This window comes from Desmodus rotundus, chromosome 10, assembly GCF_022682495.2.
Source record: "Desmodus rotundus isolate HL8 chromosome 10, HLdesRot8A.1, whole genome shotgun sequence".
Classification (NCBI taxonomy): Eukaryota; Metazoa; Chordata; class Mammalia; order Chiroptera; family Phyllostomidae; genus Desmodus; species Desmodus rotundus.
Window position 1 is genome coordinate 77,013,358 of NC_071396.1, and position 17,395 is coordinate 77,030,752.

General features: G+C 45.0%; 1 protein-coding gene across 1 annotated transcript in view; it reads left to right on the top strand.

Moving 5' to 3' along the window:
- Positions 1 to 17,395, top strand: part of TTC39C (tetratricopeptide repeat domain 39C) — a 100,427-nt gene that overhangs the window by 70,867 nt on the left and 12,165 nt on the right. The window contains exons 7-8 of the mRNA XM_024580140.3: positions 14,232 to 14,325; positions 16,684 to 16,791. Of these exons, the coding sequence (XP_024435908.2) occupies positions 14,232 to 14,325; positions 16,684 to 16,791 (202 nt within the window). The remainder of the gene's footprint in view (positions 1 to 14,231; positions 14,326 to 16,683; positions 16,792 to 17,395) is intronic.

The window sequence follows — 17,395 nt, forward strand, 5'->3', positions numbered from 1 at the left end:
GACTGCGGCAGCACACACGTGTCAGCCAGGCTGCAGAAAGAACTCTTTCGTTTCTGCCTTTGCTTCTCTCCACTGGGCATCTACATGCTCCACCTGCAGTCCTCTCCGTCCTCCTGTGCTGTCCTCGCCGCCCGTCTTACTGGCCCTCCTGTCTGTGCTGACTTCCCCCTGTGACTGTCGTACTGCTGTGGGAACACGTTGGCTCATACGGCACTTAGCCTGCGGTAAATGCTGTCTCACTGGTGGTGGTGGTTCTTCTTACTGCTACGCCTGGGAAGTAGGGTTAGTGAATTTTTTCTCTCTTTCTCTTCTCGGGAGAAATGACTTGTTTTGGTGTGAGAGCTTTCGGCAAAGGTAGGCCTGTCTGTGATTAGAAAAGCTGGGTGTGCATGCAGCTGTAGGGGCTAAGGTACTCTACAGTTAATATATTGTATTTACTTTCCCCTAAATTTCCAGAGTGAAACAGCTATTAGGAAGTTAATCGTGGCTTATATAGTAATATCAGTTTTAAAATGTGAATTGATAGTTTTGAATTTTTGTATTTTTTATTTATTTTCATTCAGGTAAGCCTATGGTAGTGAGAATTCCATTAATATACAAGTTTTTCTTGTGTGTTTTCTTGATTTTTTTTCTTGATTGTTTTAAAAGTATTAGGAACAAATCTATATTTTAATAAACTATTTTTATTTTTCTCTAAACAGTACAGATTTTCACCTCTTTTGTCTCCTTCAGTTTTAACAATCTACTTAGTATGTAATATACAGAAATGTGTTTGGTTTTATATGCATACATAATTTTATGCAGTTTATGTAGTGTAGCTATTTAGTAATAAAACTAATTTTTAACATTAGTCTATTCATCTGTCTCTATCATAAATGCTCAAATATTTGCATGAATGAAATTCAATAAGTATATTCTAATGAAATTATTAAGTAAGCATTCTGAGGACTCTTTTTTTGTATATTTTATTGATTATGCTTTTACAGTTGTCCCAATTATTTTCTCCCCTTTATCCCACTCCGCCCTGCACACCCCCACCCTCCTGCATTCCCACCCCTTAGTTCATGTCCATGGGTCACACATATAAGTTCTTTGGCTTCTCCATTTCCTATGCTATTCTTAACCTCCCTCTGTCTATTTTGTGCCTACCATTTATGCTTCTTATTCCCTGCACCTTTTCCCCCAATTCTCCCCATTTCCCTCCCACTGATAACCCTCTGTGTGATCTCTATTTCAGTGAATCTGTTTCTGTTCTAGTTCTTTGCTTATTTTTTGTTTTGTTTTTTTAGGTTCAGTTGTTAATAATTGCGAGTTTATTGTCATTTTACTGTTCATAGTTTTGATCTTCTTTTTCTTAGATAAGTCCCTTTAATATTTCATATAATAAGGGCTTGGTGATGATGAACTCCTTTAACTTGACCTTATGTGGGAAACACTTTATCTGCCCTTCCATTCTGCTACACTTGATCTTAGCCAAAAGGCTGAGAAGTGATGCCCTTCCACTCTAAATGATAGCTTATCCTTGGTTCTTATCCTCCTTTTGGTTGTGTGAGGAAACTAAGTGTTTCTCCCTAAGCCTCCATCTGGGCTGGAACTCAGAACTCTTATTTTGAAACTGTCTTCTGAGCTTGGACCCATACTTTCTGAATATCCTGCATGCTGTCATTTTAAACCTTGGGCTTGGTTTTTGGGAGCAGAATTCTGGGTCTAGCACAAGACTGGCCCTCAGTGTCTGTTGAATGACTAGATGTGTCTAGTGGCAGGAAATCCGTTGATCAATGTGAGTGACATCATTTCTTTGTTAAGAAAGGAGGTTGGTCATCAAGGACCGTCTGCCCTCCTTGTGTGGCACCTACACCTTCTCCTAAAGCCTGTTCTGAGGATGGTACAAAAGTGTCTTGACAACGAGAATAAGAGGATGGCCCCCTAAGGGGGCACAGAATCAGATACTTAAATCCTGGTGTGCTGGCTAAAGAAGTGTGAGTCTAAAGAAATTAATTAAATGCATTTAAATGAGGCGAAAAGCAGTTGGATGTAAAGGAAGTCCGTGCTCCACGCTGGGGCTGAGGACACCTGAGCCCTGATCCGCGGGCTCAGCCTGGCAGGCACTTGCCCGTCGCTGCCTAAGAGAACTGCAGCGACTGCAGGACCACTTCCCGAGGACAGAGTGGACCTTTGCCCAAGGCCTCGAGGTGACAAGGAGGGCCTCTCGAGAGGTGATAATGAACTCTACCTTGTGTGTGTGTATGTGTGTGTGTGTGTCCTCTTAGCACATGATCTGTGCCTTGTTGAAGCTGCCTGCCTTGTCCTTGCTGAGAAGCAGCCTGCTCTCCTGCGTTGCACCCCAGCCCCTTCCTGCCGACAGAGGTGTGAGATAGGCTGTGGTTTCCCTCCTTCCTGAGCAGTGTCAGCAGGGACCGCTTTGACAGCTGACTTCACCTTATTTAGGTCCCATTTCCTTCCCGGGGGTAGGGGGTTTTTGCCCTATTTTCTGTACCAATGAAGTTCCGTGGGAAGGGTGTTCACACTCTGCCCCGGCGCCTGTTGTCCTGTCTCTGGAACTCTTTTCCGCCTTTACTGCTAGCATCTTCCCTTGTCTGAGGTGTCTTTTAAAAACTGGCTGTAGTGCTTTCTCTTCAGACTTTCTTAACAATAAAATTGCATTTTTCATGGGTGCTCCCCAGAATAAGTGGGAGGTCTGTGCTGCTTTTCAGCCCGTGAGCTCACACGATTGTGGCAGGAACAGAAAAGTGGAGGTTGATCCCTCTGCTGATTAATCTGTCAGGTAGCGAGAAGAGACAGAAGGTCCTGGGAGCCGTGGAGCCTGGGGCCAGGGCAGAAGCGCCAGACCCGGGGCAGGGCCGGGCCTGTGCTCCCTGACTCTGGGGCATCTGACTGTCATCAGAGCTGTTGGGTAGCAGCGTTTCTTTGCGTCTGTGGACAAGCAAGCCTGCCTCTTGTGTTAGAACGGCACGCCTGGCCAGTGTGATGTAATGTTGTTATTTATAGGATCAGGGAAAAGGCAGTGCAGGAAGAGAAATAACTCCCCAAAGTTCTTCTGTTAATTGTAGTCTTCCCTCCCTGCATCCTATGCGGCTCTCTTTATTACTTCAGGCACCAAAAACTCAGGTTGCCGTTTATTCTTTGAACTATACAAGATAAGAGATTGATTTATTCTGGTGGAGGAGAGATGGACGCTATTTCTCTCTGTACTTTCCAGGTAAATAAATTCATATCGTGTGGTTTAATGACTCTGTTCACTGAAATGAGATGACAGTAAAATTGCTAATAAGTTAAATACTTTTACTATTGCTAGACTTAAACTCTACCTTTACAGGCTGTTGGGTTGAAAAGCAAGTCGGATAATATTGATGCCTGCCCCTGAGCTCACTAAACGCACCTGAGAGGCTGAGCTTTCCCACACCTGTGTTAGCCCCAGGCCTGAGGGCAGGATTAAATGCATACTCTATTGTTAGGTGTCCTTGATAGCGGTTTGCTAAACCGATTCTGCTACTCAGCAGCGCTAATGCTGAATCCCATGTAAGTAAGTGGTTGTCACGTGTCCTTCTGTGTCCTGCAGGTGACAAGGAAGGCCTCTCATTTTAAAACACATATGTAATAGTTTTTTTTAAGACATCAAGCAAGTTTATAAAAATAAGCCAGTGATAATTGGGTTTTACTTTATATTATTTTGTGATCTTCAGTACACACGTGAGACTTTATTCAGTTTTTTAACAAATCTGATGGTTACCTGTTCTGACACAGTTTTGATAAATAACTGGTATGAGGACTACCTAGGTTTCCACTGTGTTAATAATTTGGTATCGCCCCGCTGGGAGATTGTCGTTGGGAGAGGGGACTGTTGCTTTTTCCACAGTACTTTGCACTGTTTCACTGTGATAGCAAGTACTGCAATACATGTCTTGGCCTAGTTTCCCTCGAGCTATTTGCTTGGGTTCTAGCTTCAGTGGAGTCATTAGTAAGATCGAAGAGTTAGAAAGAGCTCTGTAGCCCTTGCCGAACGAGGAGAGGTTACACGCAAGAAACAGTGGTCCAGAGTACGATCCTCCACGATTTTGTGCGTGGAGTCAGCAGCAGTTTTCTGCTGTGTCATTCTTGTACTTGTTTTTATTTTCATAATGATGAAAATTAAAACAGCTTAAAGATAGTTCTTTAAGTGTTACTGATAAGACATCTCATGTTCGTGTATCAGAAGACTGAGTGTTGTTAAGATGGCAATATGACTTAACTGAGTAACAGATGCAATGGGCAAAGAGTAGTCTTTCCCACAGATGGTGCTGGGACAAGCAAGTATCCCATGAAAAGAGTGACGTTGGACCCACTACCTCATACCATCCACAAGAATTAATGCAAAGTGGGTCATAGACCTAAGTACAAGAGCTAAAACTGAAGAACTCTTGGGTTAGACACATCGTGAGCACAACAACAGAGTAAACGGAACTACAATACATGAAAATGAAAAACCTTTGTGTTGCAGTGAGTACTGTCAAGAAACTGAAAAGACAGCATGCAGAATGGGAGAAAATATTTGCAAGTTGTAGATCCGATAAGGGACTTATATCCAGAATATGAAAAGAACTCTAACAACTCCATCATTAAAAGACAAATAACCCAATTAAGAGAATAGACGAAGGATATGAAGAGACATTTCTTCAAAGAAGATATGCAAATGACCAATAAGCACATGAAAATATGCTCAACACCGGAAGTCATGAAGAAATGCAAAGCAAGACCAAGCAAGATGCTATTTCACCTTCACCAGGCTAGCTATTATAAAAAAGACAGACAAGCCTGGCCATTGTGGGTCAGTTGGTTAGGCGTTGTCCTGCAAACCGAAAGGTCACAGGTTCAATTGCCGGTCAGGGCACAGGCCTGGGTTGCGGGTTCAGTCCCTGGTCAGAGTGCATGCAGGAGGCAACTGATTGGTGTTTCTCTGTTGCATTGATGTTTCTGTCCTTCTTTTTCTCCCTCCCTTCCCCTCTCTAGAATCAGTAAAAGAAAACACAATTTTAAAAAGCTAGTAACAAGGGTAGACGTGCATGTGGAGAACTGGACTCCTCTCTCGTTGCTGGGGTGAATGTAAAGCAGTGCAGCCACTTTGCAAAGCAGCGTGGCCGCTCCTCAGACCCTTGAACCTAGATATGCCACGTGGCCCAGCAGTTCCACTCTCATATGTACTTAGTTGTAACTGCTGATCGGTTACATGTGTCACATCTATTATGTGTGTAATATATATGTTACTGCTTTCAGATGTATGGAGGGTCCATAAATATCGACCTAAAGAAACGGCCAGGCAGGCTGTTTATCCTTTTAGACAGAGAATCAGTACATTTGTGAAGAACTCACAAGACAAAGAATCTCAGGCTAGGGGACTGAGTAGTTAAGAAACTGGGCAGGGTCTGTTTACACAGCCCTCTCAGTCCTGAATCCCCTGTCTCTGGCGATGAGTTTGTGCCTCTACATCCCGGTACAGAGAGAGTATCTTTCACATGGAGGCTTCCTTTCTTCTTTCAGGGGGGCCAGAGAAGAGGTCAGGGTCTCCTTCCTGCACCAGCTGTTTTTCAAGTAACTTTAATTCAAAATAATCAATATGCCAAAGTGGCGTGTTTTGGGGGGCCCTGCTTTGAGCCTAAGGTTCAGTGTTATTAAATGTTTATTGCCGTGTGTCTTTTGTTGTCATTAATCTCATTTTCGTCACTTGGCACATTGTGTGCCAAGGTCGCTCTTTCTGGTCCCGTGTCTGAGTCTGTGTGTGGCCCTTGTCCTCTGCCTGGTGGTAACCTATGTGTGCCCATGGGCTTGACGCTAGAGGCCACCTTCCTGAGCTGAGTGCTGGCTCCTTACTTTGGCCAAGTGACTTTTGACGATGCCCTTGATTTCTTTAAACCTTCCTTCCCTCCTCAGTGAATGGGAACCTTAGTGGTACCCAAGGCACAATTTGCTGTGAGGATTGATTTGGTGAGGTGGAAATTTGGGAGGCCTTTGTGCCGGCTGTTGGTGGTAATGGTGACGGTACTGCCATGGCTGCTGTCAGGGCTGCGGTGCGTGGCAGGAGATCAGGACCGGAAAGCAGGTGAGTGGATGCAGGCCCGGCCTGGTTTTGAGAACTAAAACAGGCCTCTTGGAGGATGAGACATGGTACGACTCGCCCATGGCACAACCCTCACAGCTGGGAAAGACGCCCAGAGGTAGGGTGTGCAGGCTTCTCTTGAAGAGTCAGTAGGAGTTTGCTGTAGAGGTGACAGCATGGAGGGTGACCTGAAGAAAGCCCACCGGGTCCAAGGCAAGGCCAGACATGAGAGAGCTGACCTCAGTGGAGATGGAGCGTTTTGTGGAGAGAGGCAGGCGGCAGAGGGCTGACCCAGGAAGCAACAGAGCATTTGATCCTGTTTCTCACTGCAAATCACCTTTCTCACGGAGGAGTTTCTTGCTCATGGTTAATTGGGTACAGGATGCGGGTGCACTGTTTTCGTTTAGTCTTCAGGGTTGTGCTTATTGTCCTTGTTTCTTTCCCTTCCTGCTTACCTGGGTTGGACAGATTTTTCCTTGTTACCTGATTGAAAAGATGATCACAGTATTTTTACTCGTTTTTTCTCCTGTTTTAAACATGGGTTCTGATTCTTCTGTGTCCCTCACTCTTCTCACACTCATAAGTGTGCAGTGGGCTCCCCTTGGGGCATGCAGAGCCAAGCTTAGGAAATAGCGTTTCTCACTTTGACCTACCCCTTGTCCAGAACTCTTCTATGAAATTTTATTATATTTTGTCATAGTATCGTATTGAACTTTTCTGTTTTTATGACTTTGGACTCATAGTGTTTGGGCACACTGCCGTCTTAATTAAGTCTATATTTAATGTAGTAGTTCTCATTCCTCTGTGCTTTCTTGTGAGCCCTCGGAATTTGTTGGCATTTTGCTTCAGAGCTTGGCTTGCAGCATTGGGTGTGTAGCATTATAGAGAGAACACGGACTCGGAGGCTGGAGCTCTGGCTTCAGCCCTGCCATAGATGGTAAAAACACTGCTTCCAAATGGTTGCCCACACGTCCGACAGTTTGGAAGAGCTGTGAGACCCCCGTCAAGCCAGTCAGCCTGCCATGGCGCTCCATTATTTACCTGGAAAATTAGGGGGTTGGAATAGATGGGGTTTCTGAGGCATCTGCCGTGGAGCCCTGCTTTGATTACTAGTTTGTACATGTCCGTGAGAAGAGGTTCCATGTCAGGTCAATTGGAATGTTCTGGGGCTTCCCAGAGACTTTATTTTGCAACATAAAGTTGCAAAGATAGAGCATGCAGGTACACATGCCGTGTTTATCCAATTTATTTGACCAGGAAAATTCTTTTCATGCAGCATCCTCTAAAGTTAGAGGGTTCACTGTAACACTCTTTGAGAAACAATAGACTCCATAAGTTTTAAGATTTCTTCCAGCTTGGAAAGTGTGTGGCTCTGTGAATATACTAAAAGCTACTTCAGTGTCTGATACAGGCATACGTTGTTTTACTGCCCTTCGCTTTATTGTGCTTTGCAGACAGTGTGTTTTATACAAATCGAAGGTCTGAGGCAACCCTGGGGCTAGCAAGTCTCTCAGCGCCATTTTTCCAAGAGCATCCGCACAGTCATGTCTCCGTGTCACAGTTTGGTAATCCTGGCAATCGTTCCGACTTTTCATTATCGCATTTGTTATGTTGATCTGGGGGTCAGTGATCTTCGGTGCTATTATATAACATCTCAGATGACGGTTAGCATTTTTTAGCCCTAAGGTACTCTTAATTAAGGTGTGTACATTGTTTGTTTGTTTTAGACAAAATGCTAGTGCACACTTAGACTACAGTGTAGCGTAAATAGAACTTACATTCATCGGAGAACCCAAAATTTCCTATTTCTCACTTCTCATTCTTCATTGCGATACTCACTTTGTGTCCGTGGTCTGGAGCTAAACCTGCATCTCCGAGATGTGCCTGTATGTGGAATGTATCTCAACAAAGCTTATAACATTTTTATGTTTTTTTTTTAATCTTCAAAACGAACTACCTGGGATTATTTCTGCTTTTTACAGCTTGTCTTTAATTCCTCTTTGAAAGGAACCCGCGAAGCAGGTTGGCCAATTTGACAGCCTTTGTAGAGAATGCCATTCAATTCTGGGGAACTTTTCAAAGTCGCGTTTCTGATTATGGCTTCTGTTTGTTTGTCTCACACAAGCCTCTGTGCATATTAGGTCTTCTCCACCCCCTTTTCTGGGGTTTTCTGTTTGTCTTGAATTGCTGTCTTCTTTTGAGTAGTGTGACTGCTGTACATTAGTGGATTCCATATTTCTGTGGTCTTCATTTTTATGAGTTAATTCTTTGCATTATCTTCTGCAGTGTTTGACAGCGTCATTTACATTAACACATTTATTTTAAATTTAGTACTGTTTTCATATAAATTTATTTTCTGTAATTTTTAAAGGTAGCATGGTGTAACTGAAAAAGCGTGAGCTCACCCCAAAATGGGCTTTTCCACACACTGGCTGGCTGAACTTTCTGAGCCTGTGTCTTGTCTGTGAAAAAATAGGGCAGTGAGGTCCACGCCAGCCTTAAGTGATGTCACGTGGATGTGATAAAGCGCTGAGCACGTGGTGCTTGGTCAGGGCTTTTCTCATTTAGACAGAGTCGGATCTGTGTTATAAACCCAGTAGGAAGCACTTTGCATCACAAATTTTGTCAAAATAATGTGCATAACTCTTGAGAGACCAAGAAACTCTTATAGCTGGTGCATTATTTAGCTCCTCTACCACTAGTGGCGCTTTTGGTTACATAAGTCACTTTCCAGGGGGATTACTGTCCATTCATATGGAGGTGCTGAAAACATAATTACTGTATTCCACTATTTGTATATAATCAGAGTTGTTGCCTGTGATATAAAAGACCTTCTGGGGGGTGCCGAGAGACATAGAAAAAGGCCCTGCTCCAAAAGAAATTTAAAATTGAATTACGAAGAGAGCAGTGTGATGCATGCATGACAAGGCAGTACATGGAAAGTGCCAATGAATGGGCGCTCATCATGGGTGGGGCCGACTGGGGAGGCGGGGCCCGAGCGAGGGAGGCTGGCTGGTGGGGTGGGTGAAGAGGCAGTGGTGCTGGGAGGTGAGGAGTGCTGGCCATGGAGTGGGAGCAGATTCAGTTTCAGCACCTCCACCTCTGACAGCTGTATGGCCCTCAGCAAAGCACACAGTTGTCCGATGGAGCCACCAAGCTTTCTGTCGTCTTACCTGCCATGCGGTAAGAGCACCACACGTTACGTTTCATGATGCCAATGATGAGCCCGGAATGGGCTTGCTAAGGCAGCATTCTTTAGAGGCTTTGTCATCAGAACATATATTTTCAACGACCTTGTTACGTCTGAATAATGCGTATTCATTTGGGAACACGGTAAATTACCAAGTACATCAAAGGGCAGATAGAAGTCTTGCATTCCAGAAAGAACCACTGTGTACCTTTTGCTGGAGTGGAGTATTGACTGTGATCACCAGTTGAAGATCGGTATCTTCTAGTCATTTGCAACGGGCTCCGGGGGATTCTCACGTCAGAAATTTGTGCAGACCATGGAAGGACAAGTGGAGACTCATGAAACGTCCCATCACACAGAATCTGTGTTGAACTTGCTAATCTGCAGTTTGCGCACGTAGTCAGCAGGGGTTCATTGTGATCCAGTTCGCAGGGGCTTGCTGAGATCCCCGGCCGCATATCCTGAGATAGGGTTCACGGTCACCATCATCTTTTGCCTATTTGCGAAGTCTCTTTCACGTTTCCTGTTACTCACATTGGGCAGTCTCTTTCTTATGTATGGAATTTTATTAACTAGAAACTTCAGAGACCTCTTCTTAGATTCTTTTTGCATTTGCTCAACATTCCCTCTGTAAATACAGAATCCTCACCGACTGTTCTAAGGAGACTGATTTGCTCCAGTGTGGATTTCTGCTCCATGTTGCTCATTTTCTCTTCTCTCCTTAGCTGCAGGGATCTCGTGCTCCTCCTTTTCCTCCAGGCTTTTGTCGGTCTCTCTTGCTGCTTCCTGCTTATCTGCCCCAATTCCAGTCAACATCCTCTGAGGCTATAAACAAATAATTCCTGAAAGTTCACAATTGTGTTGGTTATGAAGTCTGGCACTGAAATCTGGTACTGTTGACTAAAATGTAATGTTCTTTGTTACACTATGTGCTCGTTAAAAGAAAAAATATTGTAATTTAAACATTTTTAATGAATCATTCCATTGAAAGGTGGTATGGCTTTATGGCGAACTAGTTGTTTACACTGTTCTAGAGCATAGAAAATACTGGAAATATTTTCTCCAAGTCAGCAAATTCTGACGTTACCTGATCCCATACTCACAGAGGTGGGCACTGAAGGGAAAAGTACAGGTCAACTTCATTCTGAGTACAGAATTATAAATAGATGTTAGCAAATTAAATCCAGTGTATTTTGAAGGCCATATTATGACCTGGTGGCACTAGTTCCACAAAAGCAAGACTAGTTCGGCCTCAGGAAACACTTTTCTGGCGTTCCCTGTGTTAAGGAAGCAATGAATAGAACATACACGCCTGTCAGTGGACGTCCAAGCGGCGTCGAATAGAATGTACTTGGAAACACTAAACAAACTAGTAGCTGATTATAAATAGAAAGGAGATCTATTTGGGAAAAACGGCATCTACTAAAAATGTGTAACAAACTAAATGGTGCAACTTTATCCGCCTCATTGAAGGCGGATGAAGCGAGGATGCATGCTGTACTTGCTCATACTCAGTGTTTTAACCGGTGGTCCTAGCCAATTAGTGAAGTCGGTTGTAAATTATTCCTGGAAATGTAAAATAGCTGCCGTTATTTACAAATGATTTAATACTCCCTGGAAAACCCAAGAAAAATAATCAGTTATGAGAATTCATGAGAGTATAATAATATGACATATGCAAAATCAATTAGCAAAAATCCAAAGTTTTCCTACACACCAGCGACGTCCACTGAGAAAGTAAACCGGAGAAGCACATCCCTGTACAGTCACCGCAAGTGTTATAACCTGCCTGAGAGCACACCTACCTATCAAGACGGAAGTCCTGGATGACGAAAAATGGGCTGCATCTCTGTCGCAGCAATGCAGCAGCTGTCATTGACGCTGATTTTAACTTGGCAGTAAATATGCCCCGTTGAATTTGGCAAGGACTTGTGCTTTTGTTCTTTATGGTTTCCTCTGGAAGCAGATAAAATGAGCCAACTTTTTTTCTCATTTTACCAATGAGGAAACTGAAGCGTGAGGTAGTTTTTGTGCCCGTGTCGTGTCGATGTGTAATGCACGCGACAGAAGTGTGTGTTGTAAGGTCCTCACTGCCCGATGCTTGACTCCGTGGCTTCTCCATACCAGTCCGTTTTCTATGTTGTCTGCGGGCCAGGGTAGGCATATTTCTTTAAAAAATTGAACTGGGGAACGAGTATCAAATTGAGGATAATTCTCCTTTCCCTGCTGTGTCATGGATATTTTATTAAAAACTCCCACAGATCATTTTTATTTTAAATTATTTTGGTGAAAAAGAAGGGGAAACGTTTCCACCGTTTTAATAACTGTTCATTGTGATTCCTCAGTGAGTGATCAGAACGGAGCTAGAATTAATTTTGGAGTCATGCTTGTTCTGGGAATAATGTCATTAAGATCCGAAAATTGTCTGAGTACGTTCTATTTCTACTAGAGTGATTAAAACAGAAAAAGCACAATAATTTCTCCTTAAGTTTTAAAGAAATACGCAATAGTAGTTTTCTAAGGCTGTGTAACAAATTACCACAAATTTGGTGGCTTAAAACAATAGGACTTTATTTTCTTGTCGTTCTGGAGGCCAGAAGTCCAAAACCAGTTCCCTGGGATCAAGGACATTTTCCCGGCAGTACTCCTTCTGGAGGCTCTCGGGAGAATCTGTGTCCTGCCCCATAAAACCACTGGTGGCTGCCTCCATTCCCACCTGGCTGACGTGGCTGCCACGTCACTCCAGTCTGTGCCTCTGCAGTCACATCACCGCCTCTCTTTCATAGGGACACCTGTGGTTGAATTCAAGGCCCACCTGAGTAATCCCGGATACTCCCCCATCCCAAGATCCTTAATCACACCTGCATACACTCTCCCTGAAAAAAAGCACACTGTGGAGGAAATTGGAGAAGAGTTTGAATACTAGTCAATTGCTAGCTTGTTGACCTTGACCAAGCTACTTAACCTTTTGAACTAAAGTTTCTTCATCTGAAAATGGGACTAATACATGTTTATCTCAGGGAATTTTTGAAAGAATTAAGAGAAGGGATATTGATACAAATACTACTTTGTTTCTTTTTACTTAACTTGCTTTCAAAACTTTGTTTTGACTAGTCTTTCTTTGCATCTCCAGAGCCTAGTACCATCCCAGGTACATAGCAGTTGCACAGTAAATAAATGTTCGCCTGAGTAGTTACTTGTCTTCTGAAGGGCATGGTGTCATTTTACAGTCATGCATTCAACCCCAGCTGTGGACAGCTTGCCAGTGGTGGCCCATCAGAAATATCCTGTGACAGTTGAATGTCATTAATTAGCGAACTGGGGATGTGCATGAAATGGACAGTCGCTAACACTGTGGTTTCTGGGTAACTACACTAAATTGACTCTGTGCGAGGCAGGAAAAGAACTGTTCCTCCACAAAAGGGAAAGTTAGAGGTGGTTGTAATGGCTGTCCAGGTCCCCCTCTCTACACACATGCTTCTCCTAAAAGATTGATCTTTCACCCCCCTGGTACTTTGGCCTTGTGCTTACAATCAGCGTGCATGTCTGGCTTTAGAGTTGTGGGCCTCGTGCGTTCCTGGGAGTTCCTCTTCACTGGACGTCAAGCTGCTTGGGAACAGGAATTAGTGACACGGTGGCATATATTTCCTGTTGGCATTCGCAGATGGTAAGAAGGATCAAACGCCATGGTCCGGTCTTCTGACCAGAGAGAAAGGTGTTCCTGTGGAGCTCGAACAGTTACTGCGCCAGCCGTGGCCTTGGTGAATGAGTCATTTGGCTTACAGTGTTCCTGAGTCACAGACTGTCCTGCAGCTCTGCTGGCTGACTCACCCCCGAGGTGCATTGTGTCCAGGAGGCTTCCCACAGTGACCGTGCGTCACTAAAGAAGATGAGAAGTGTGGTAGGGGCTGGTTCCAAGGGAAGCTGGCAGCCCCGCTTCCAAGACCCTACATGCCCCTGCCTGGGGGGAGACGGGGACAGTGGGGCTTTGGAAATTTTGGGAGTGGGGAAGAGCAGCAGAGGGCGGCACGGAGAGAAGGATGTGTGCGGGGCAGGGCAGGGGGGGCAGGTGGCGAGGGCTCCAGCAGAGCAAGAAGGGAATGCTCTCCCGGGCACGTGTCATGGGGAGTAGGCTGTGTCAGGTCTCAGCCTTGGGATTTATATTTATTATTGATGCATGGCACTTAACAGCTGTCATTGCCGTGTTCAGGGCTTGACGTAACCCTTTTTATCCCAGTGATGTTTTATGGGTGCTCTGACCAGGTGCTTGTGGCATCAGGTTGGCAGATGTTGAAAGCGAACTTTAGTGGAAAGAAACACCGCGTATTTAATCAGGAATAAGTAGAACAGACGTCGGAGAGTCTGTCGGGTACTAGACAGTGGTAGATAAATGCAGAAGTCGGAAGTGTAAGCTGGACCCTCAGAGGATGTTTTAAGTGTTGGGAAAAGAGATGTGAGAGCCAGCAGCCATCTGAGAAGAGCGTTCTGGTGTAGAGTCGCGCTACAGTATCAGTTGTGTGGTGGAGAGGGTGCCGAAGGCGCACGGAGGGCGTGGCCTCGCGCAGTCACTCAGCGCTGACCGGGGTCCTCCCGGTCCCGGTGGGCACACTTGGGGAGAGGAAATGCCGTCCCTGTGGCTGTCTGGTCACAAGGAGCTGGGTTAGCCAACACTGCGAGACAGCAGCCTCTGTTGCACAAGTCTGCAGGGAGGGCTGCAGGTCTCCCGACCACTCAAAGGGATTCTGTGCCCACGACTGTGGGGGCGCACGACTGTGGGGGCGCACGACTGTGGGGGTGCACACCAGTGTTTTCCCAGGAGTCTGAGTCACTGTCTCCTATACTGCTCAGTCGGCTTTAAATGACTGTTAAGGAAAGGGATGCTTTGAATCATGAAATTACAATGTTAATGACAGAGGTTAGCCAGTAACTTTATTTTCATTTTTTCCTCAGTGTCAAATCAACAGTGCCTTGACTTCCTTCCACACTGCTCTGGAACTTGCAGTAGACCAGAGAGAAATCCAACATGTCTGTCTGTATGAAATCGGTCAGTATGGACGGTCTGTCCAGCTTCTCGTGACGCGCGTGTCCCTGCATTCTTGTGCCCTTTTCCATCGTCGATGCTGTTCAGATTGTATCTTTATAAAATGCTTGCTGCCTTCCTGTAACAATAGGACTTTGTTATCATAGTACAAGTAATGATGTTTATCTCAGTGATCTCATTATTTATGATTCATTCTTTACAGTATTTTTAACTTAGGATAATAGATGACATCAGTGTTATTCAATTAAATTAATTGACTAAAAACCATTTGTAAATACCTTATTTGCTGCACATTCGAATTCAAAACTCTTTTCTCCTCTGTCCCGCTAATGTTTACTTGAGAAGAAAAATGCTGCGTAAGAGAGAGTTTGGAGGGTAGACTCCAGTCCCAGCTCTCCACCCACTAGCCCAGGGGCCTCAGCTGAGTTTAGTGCCCCCTGGGGGCTGTCGTTGGAGTTCAGGTGCCTCCCCTGCTAGCAGCTGAGGTTTAGATTAAATAACACAGATGAGTATCAGGCAGGGTGCCTGGCACACAGAAGGCCCTCCACATGTTAGCCTCTTCCTTTGGCTTCTCCCCCACCCCCAGAGATGAATTGATAAACAGACTTGGGGCTATTTATTTGGGGCTATTAATACTTCCTCCTCCTAACCCAAAGTTGTTGAAATGATTACTTTGTTGACAGAACTGAAATTCTTCTGTTACATTAGCAATTCCATAATCCTTTTATGTAACAGTTGCTGAGAAGCATAAATACAACTTTTAAGTTTTTAATAAGGGATTCATACGTTTTAGAATTTCAGCCCATTACTAGAAGGTCACATGCTGGATCTCATAGGAAAGGAATGAAGAAAAGAGGAGGTAGTGACGGGAGTTACAGAGGAAAATGGGGTTCCGAAAGCCATCTGCAGAGAGATGGAAGGAGAAACGGAGAGCGCCGGGGAGGCAGCCGTCACCTGTCAGGGCGGGGCCCCAGGATACCTGCCCCTTTTTCTTTGGAGACATGATTGTCTTCCTGAATCTTTTTGGAGAAAAGTACAAACTAAAAAATTGGAGGTTGCCCAGTAAGTGATACCATATTTTAAATGCCTTGTGTGTTTAGGGAGGAAAGGGAGGTCTAATCCAGTACAAAATGTATATTTATGCAGTGTGATCTCTGCTGGGAGCCATTACATAGACCGGAGTGTGTTTCAAAGAACTTGAATTATAAGACCTGACTGGGGGCCTTTTTCATGCACCATTTGAAGGTCTGTGGCAGAACTGAAGGAGCCTAGAAATATTGAACCCAACTTCGGAAGCTTAGCTCTGGAGAAAAGTAGCAAAATCAGAACTCAGGCTTCTTATTCGGGTTCAGTACTACCTTTCGCCTCTAGTTTGCATTTAACACAAATCTTACGCTGATGTCCCTTACAGGATGAAAATAGTCAGCCCCACTTTTTACTCTAAAATAAGTCAACTTCATATCCTGTCCCTTAGAATCTGACACTGAACTTTGGGCCGCCGCTTCCCAATGGTACACATGGCAGGTCCCAGGTGACACAACTACTTCCTGATGTACCTGATACCAGAATTTTCTTTGCATGGAGGCCAATAACATGGGCGGGAAAGAAAGAGGGTTGGCGTCCGATCCTCACGTCTTCCCTCGTGGTGGCTGTGTGGCCTTGAGCAAGGACCACCACGCCTTAGGTTTTCCTCTTGGTGAAGTGAGCACAGCGTCAGCCGCCCTGCAAGGCTGTCGTGGGATCAGAGGGATTGTGTCAGTGCCTGGCACGGGGCTCAGCCTCACAAAGGGGCTCGGTGGACGGGAGTCCTGTTACGACAATGGGGACAAAATTCCTTGCATGTTCCCTGCTGCCCTTCCTACCAGGATGCCATCTAGTGGTGGTTAGATCTGGAAAAGACGAATCTTTTCTCAGCCCCACTACCACCTTGCAGACTGCTTGCTCTGCTCTGCTCACAGTGGTTTGCGAATTACGAGGAATCAGGCATGAGCACGTGAGTGCTGTAAGGCTTTTTGAGGTGGTCACACTCCGTATAAGCTAATGGCACTGCTTTTCCTGTGCCCCGGCCTGCCCTTGGGCAAGGCCTGCTGTGCCTGGGTTACTCTCGCCACTGTAGGCGACAAATTGGAGTGTTTTTTATAGAAATCTTTACATCACTTTCTTTTGAACTGCATAATTAGTTGTGAAGTCAGAAATGCCTTGTCTTAAAATGGCACATTAAGAATATTTAACAGGAAAAATAATTTTTAAAAAGTTCTGGGGTAGTGGGGCCCAGCACTCACAGGGAACGCTGGCAGGGTCGGGGGTGTGCAGCTCGCTGCAGTCCTCGGAGGCTGTGCACTGACTGTGTTTCTCTCCTAGGCTGGTGCAGCATGATAGAGCTGAATTTCAAGGATGCGTTTGATTCCTTCGAGAGGCTCAAAAACGAGTCCAGGTGGTCCCAGTGCTATTATGCCTACTTAACCGCGGGTGAGTAGATCACGGTGTTGTGAGCTCACACGCGTCGGCAGACGGGGCAGTAACGGCAGGAAGGGGCAGAAGCTGTGTTCACCCCTGCGCGTGAATGTCGCCTGCCGCCCGGTGAACAGCAGCACAGAGCAGCGTGCACTGACCGTCTCAGCGGCGCTCACTCTGCCCCTTCCCCTCTGTCCGCCTCTGGGCTGGTTTGCTCACGTGCTCTGTCTCGGAAATGCTGATCGCAAGGTTTTCCCCCTTGTGGAGCATTTTCCCCTAAGCAGCCTCAACATATCCCTCTGCTTTATTTTCTAAAATTTATTTTTTAACATGTCTTTTCAATTGTTTATATCTTTGCTAATAAGGTTATTAGAGCCTTGGTTACTAAGTCGCATGGATTTTTGAGTAGTCTGCTCCCATCTTGTTTACCTGTACATCCTGTTGTATTTACTGTGTGATTTCACAGAACACAAGATATTTCAGCACTGCACATCTTTACAGCAGAAACATCTGTAATTTCTGATATGGATGTGAGGATCTTGGCTTTTTGCCATTGTATGAGATAATTAAAGATGTGCTGCCACCTGGTGGACAAAAGGGTTGTCTGCACCCGGAGGTG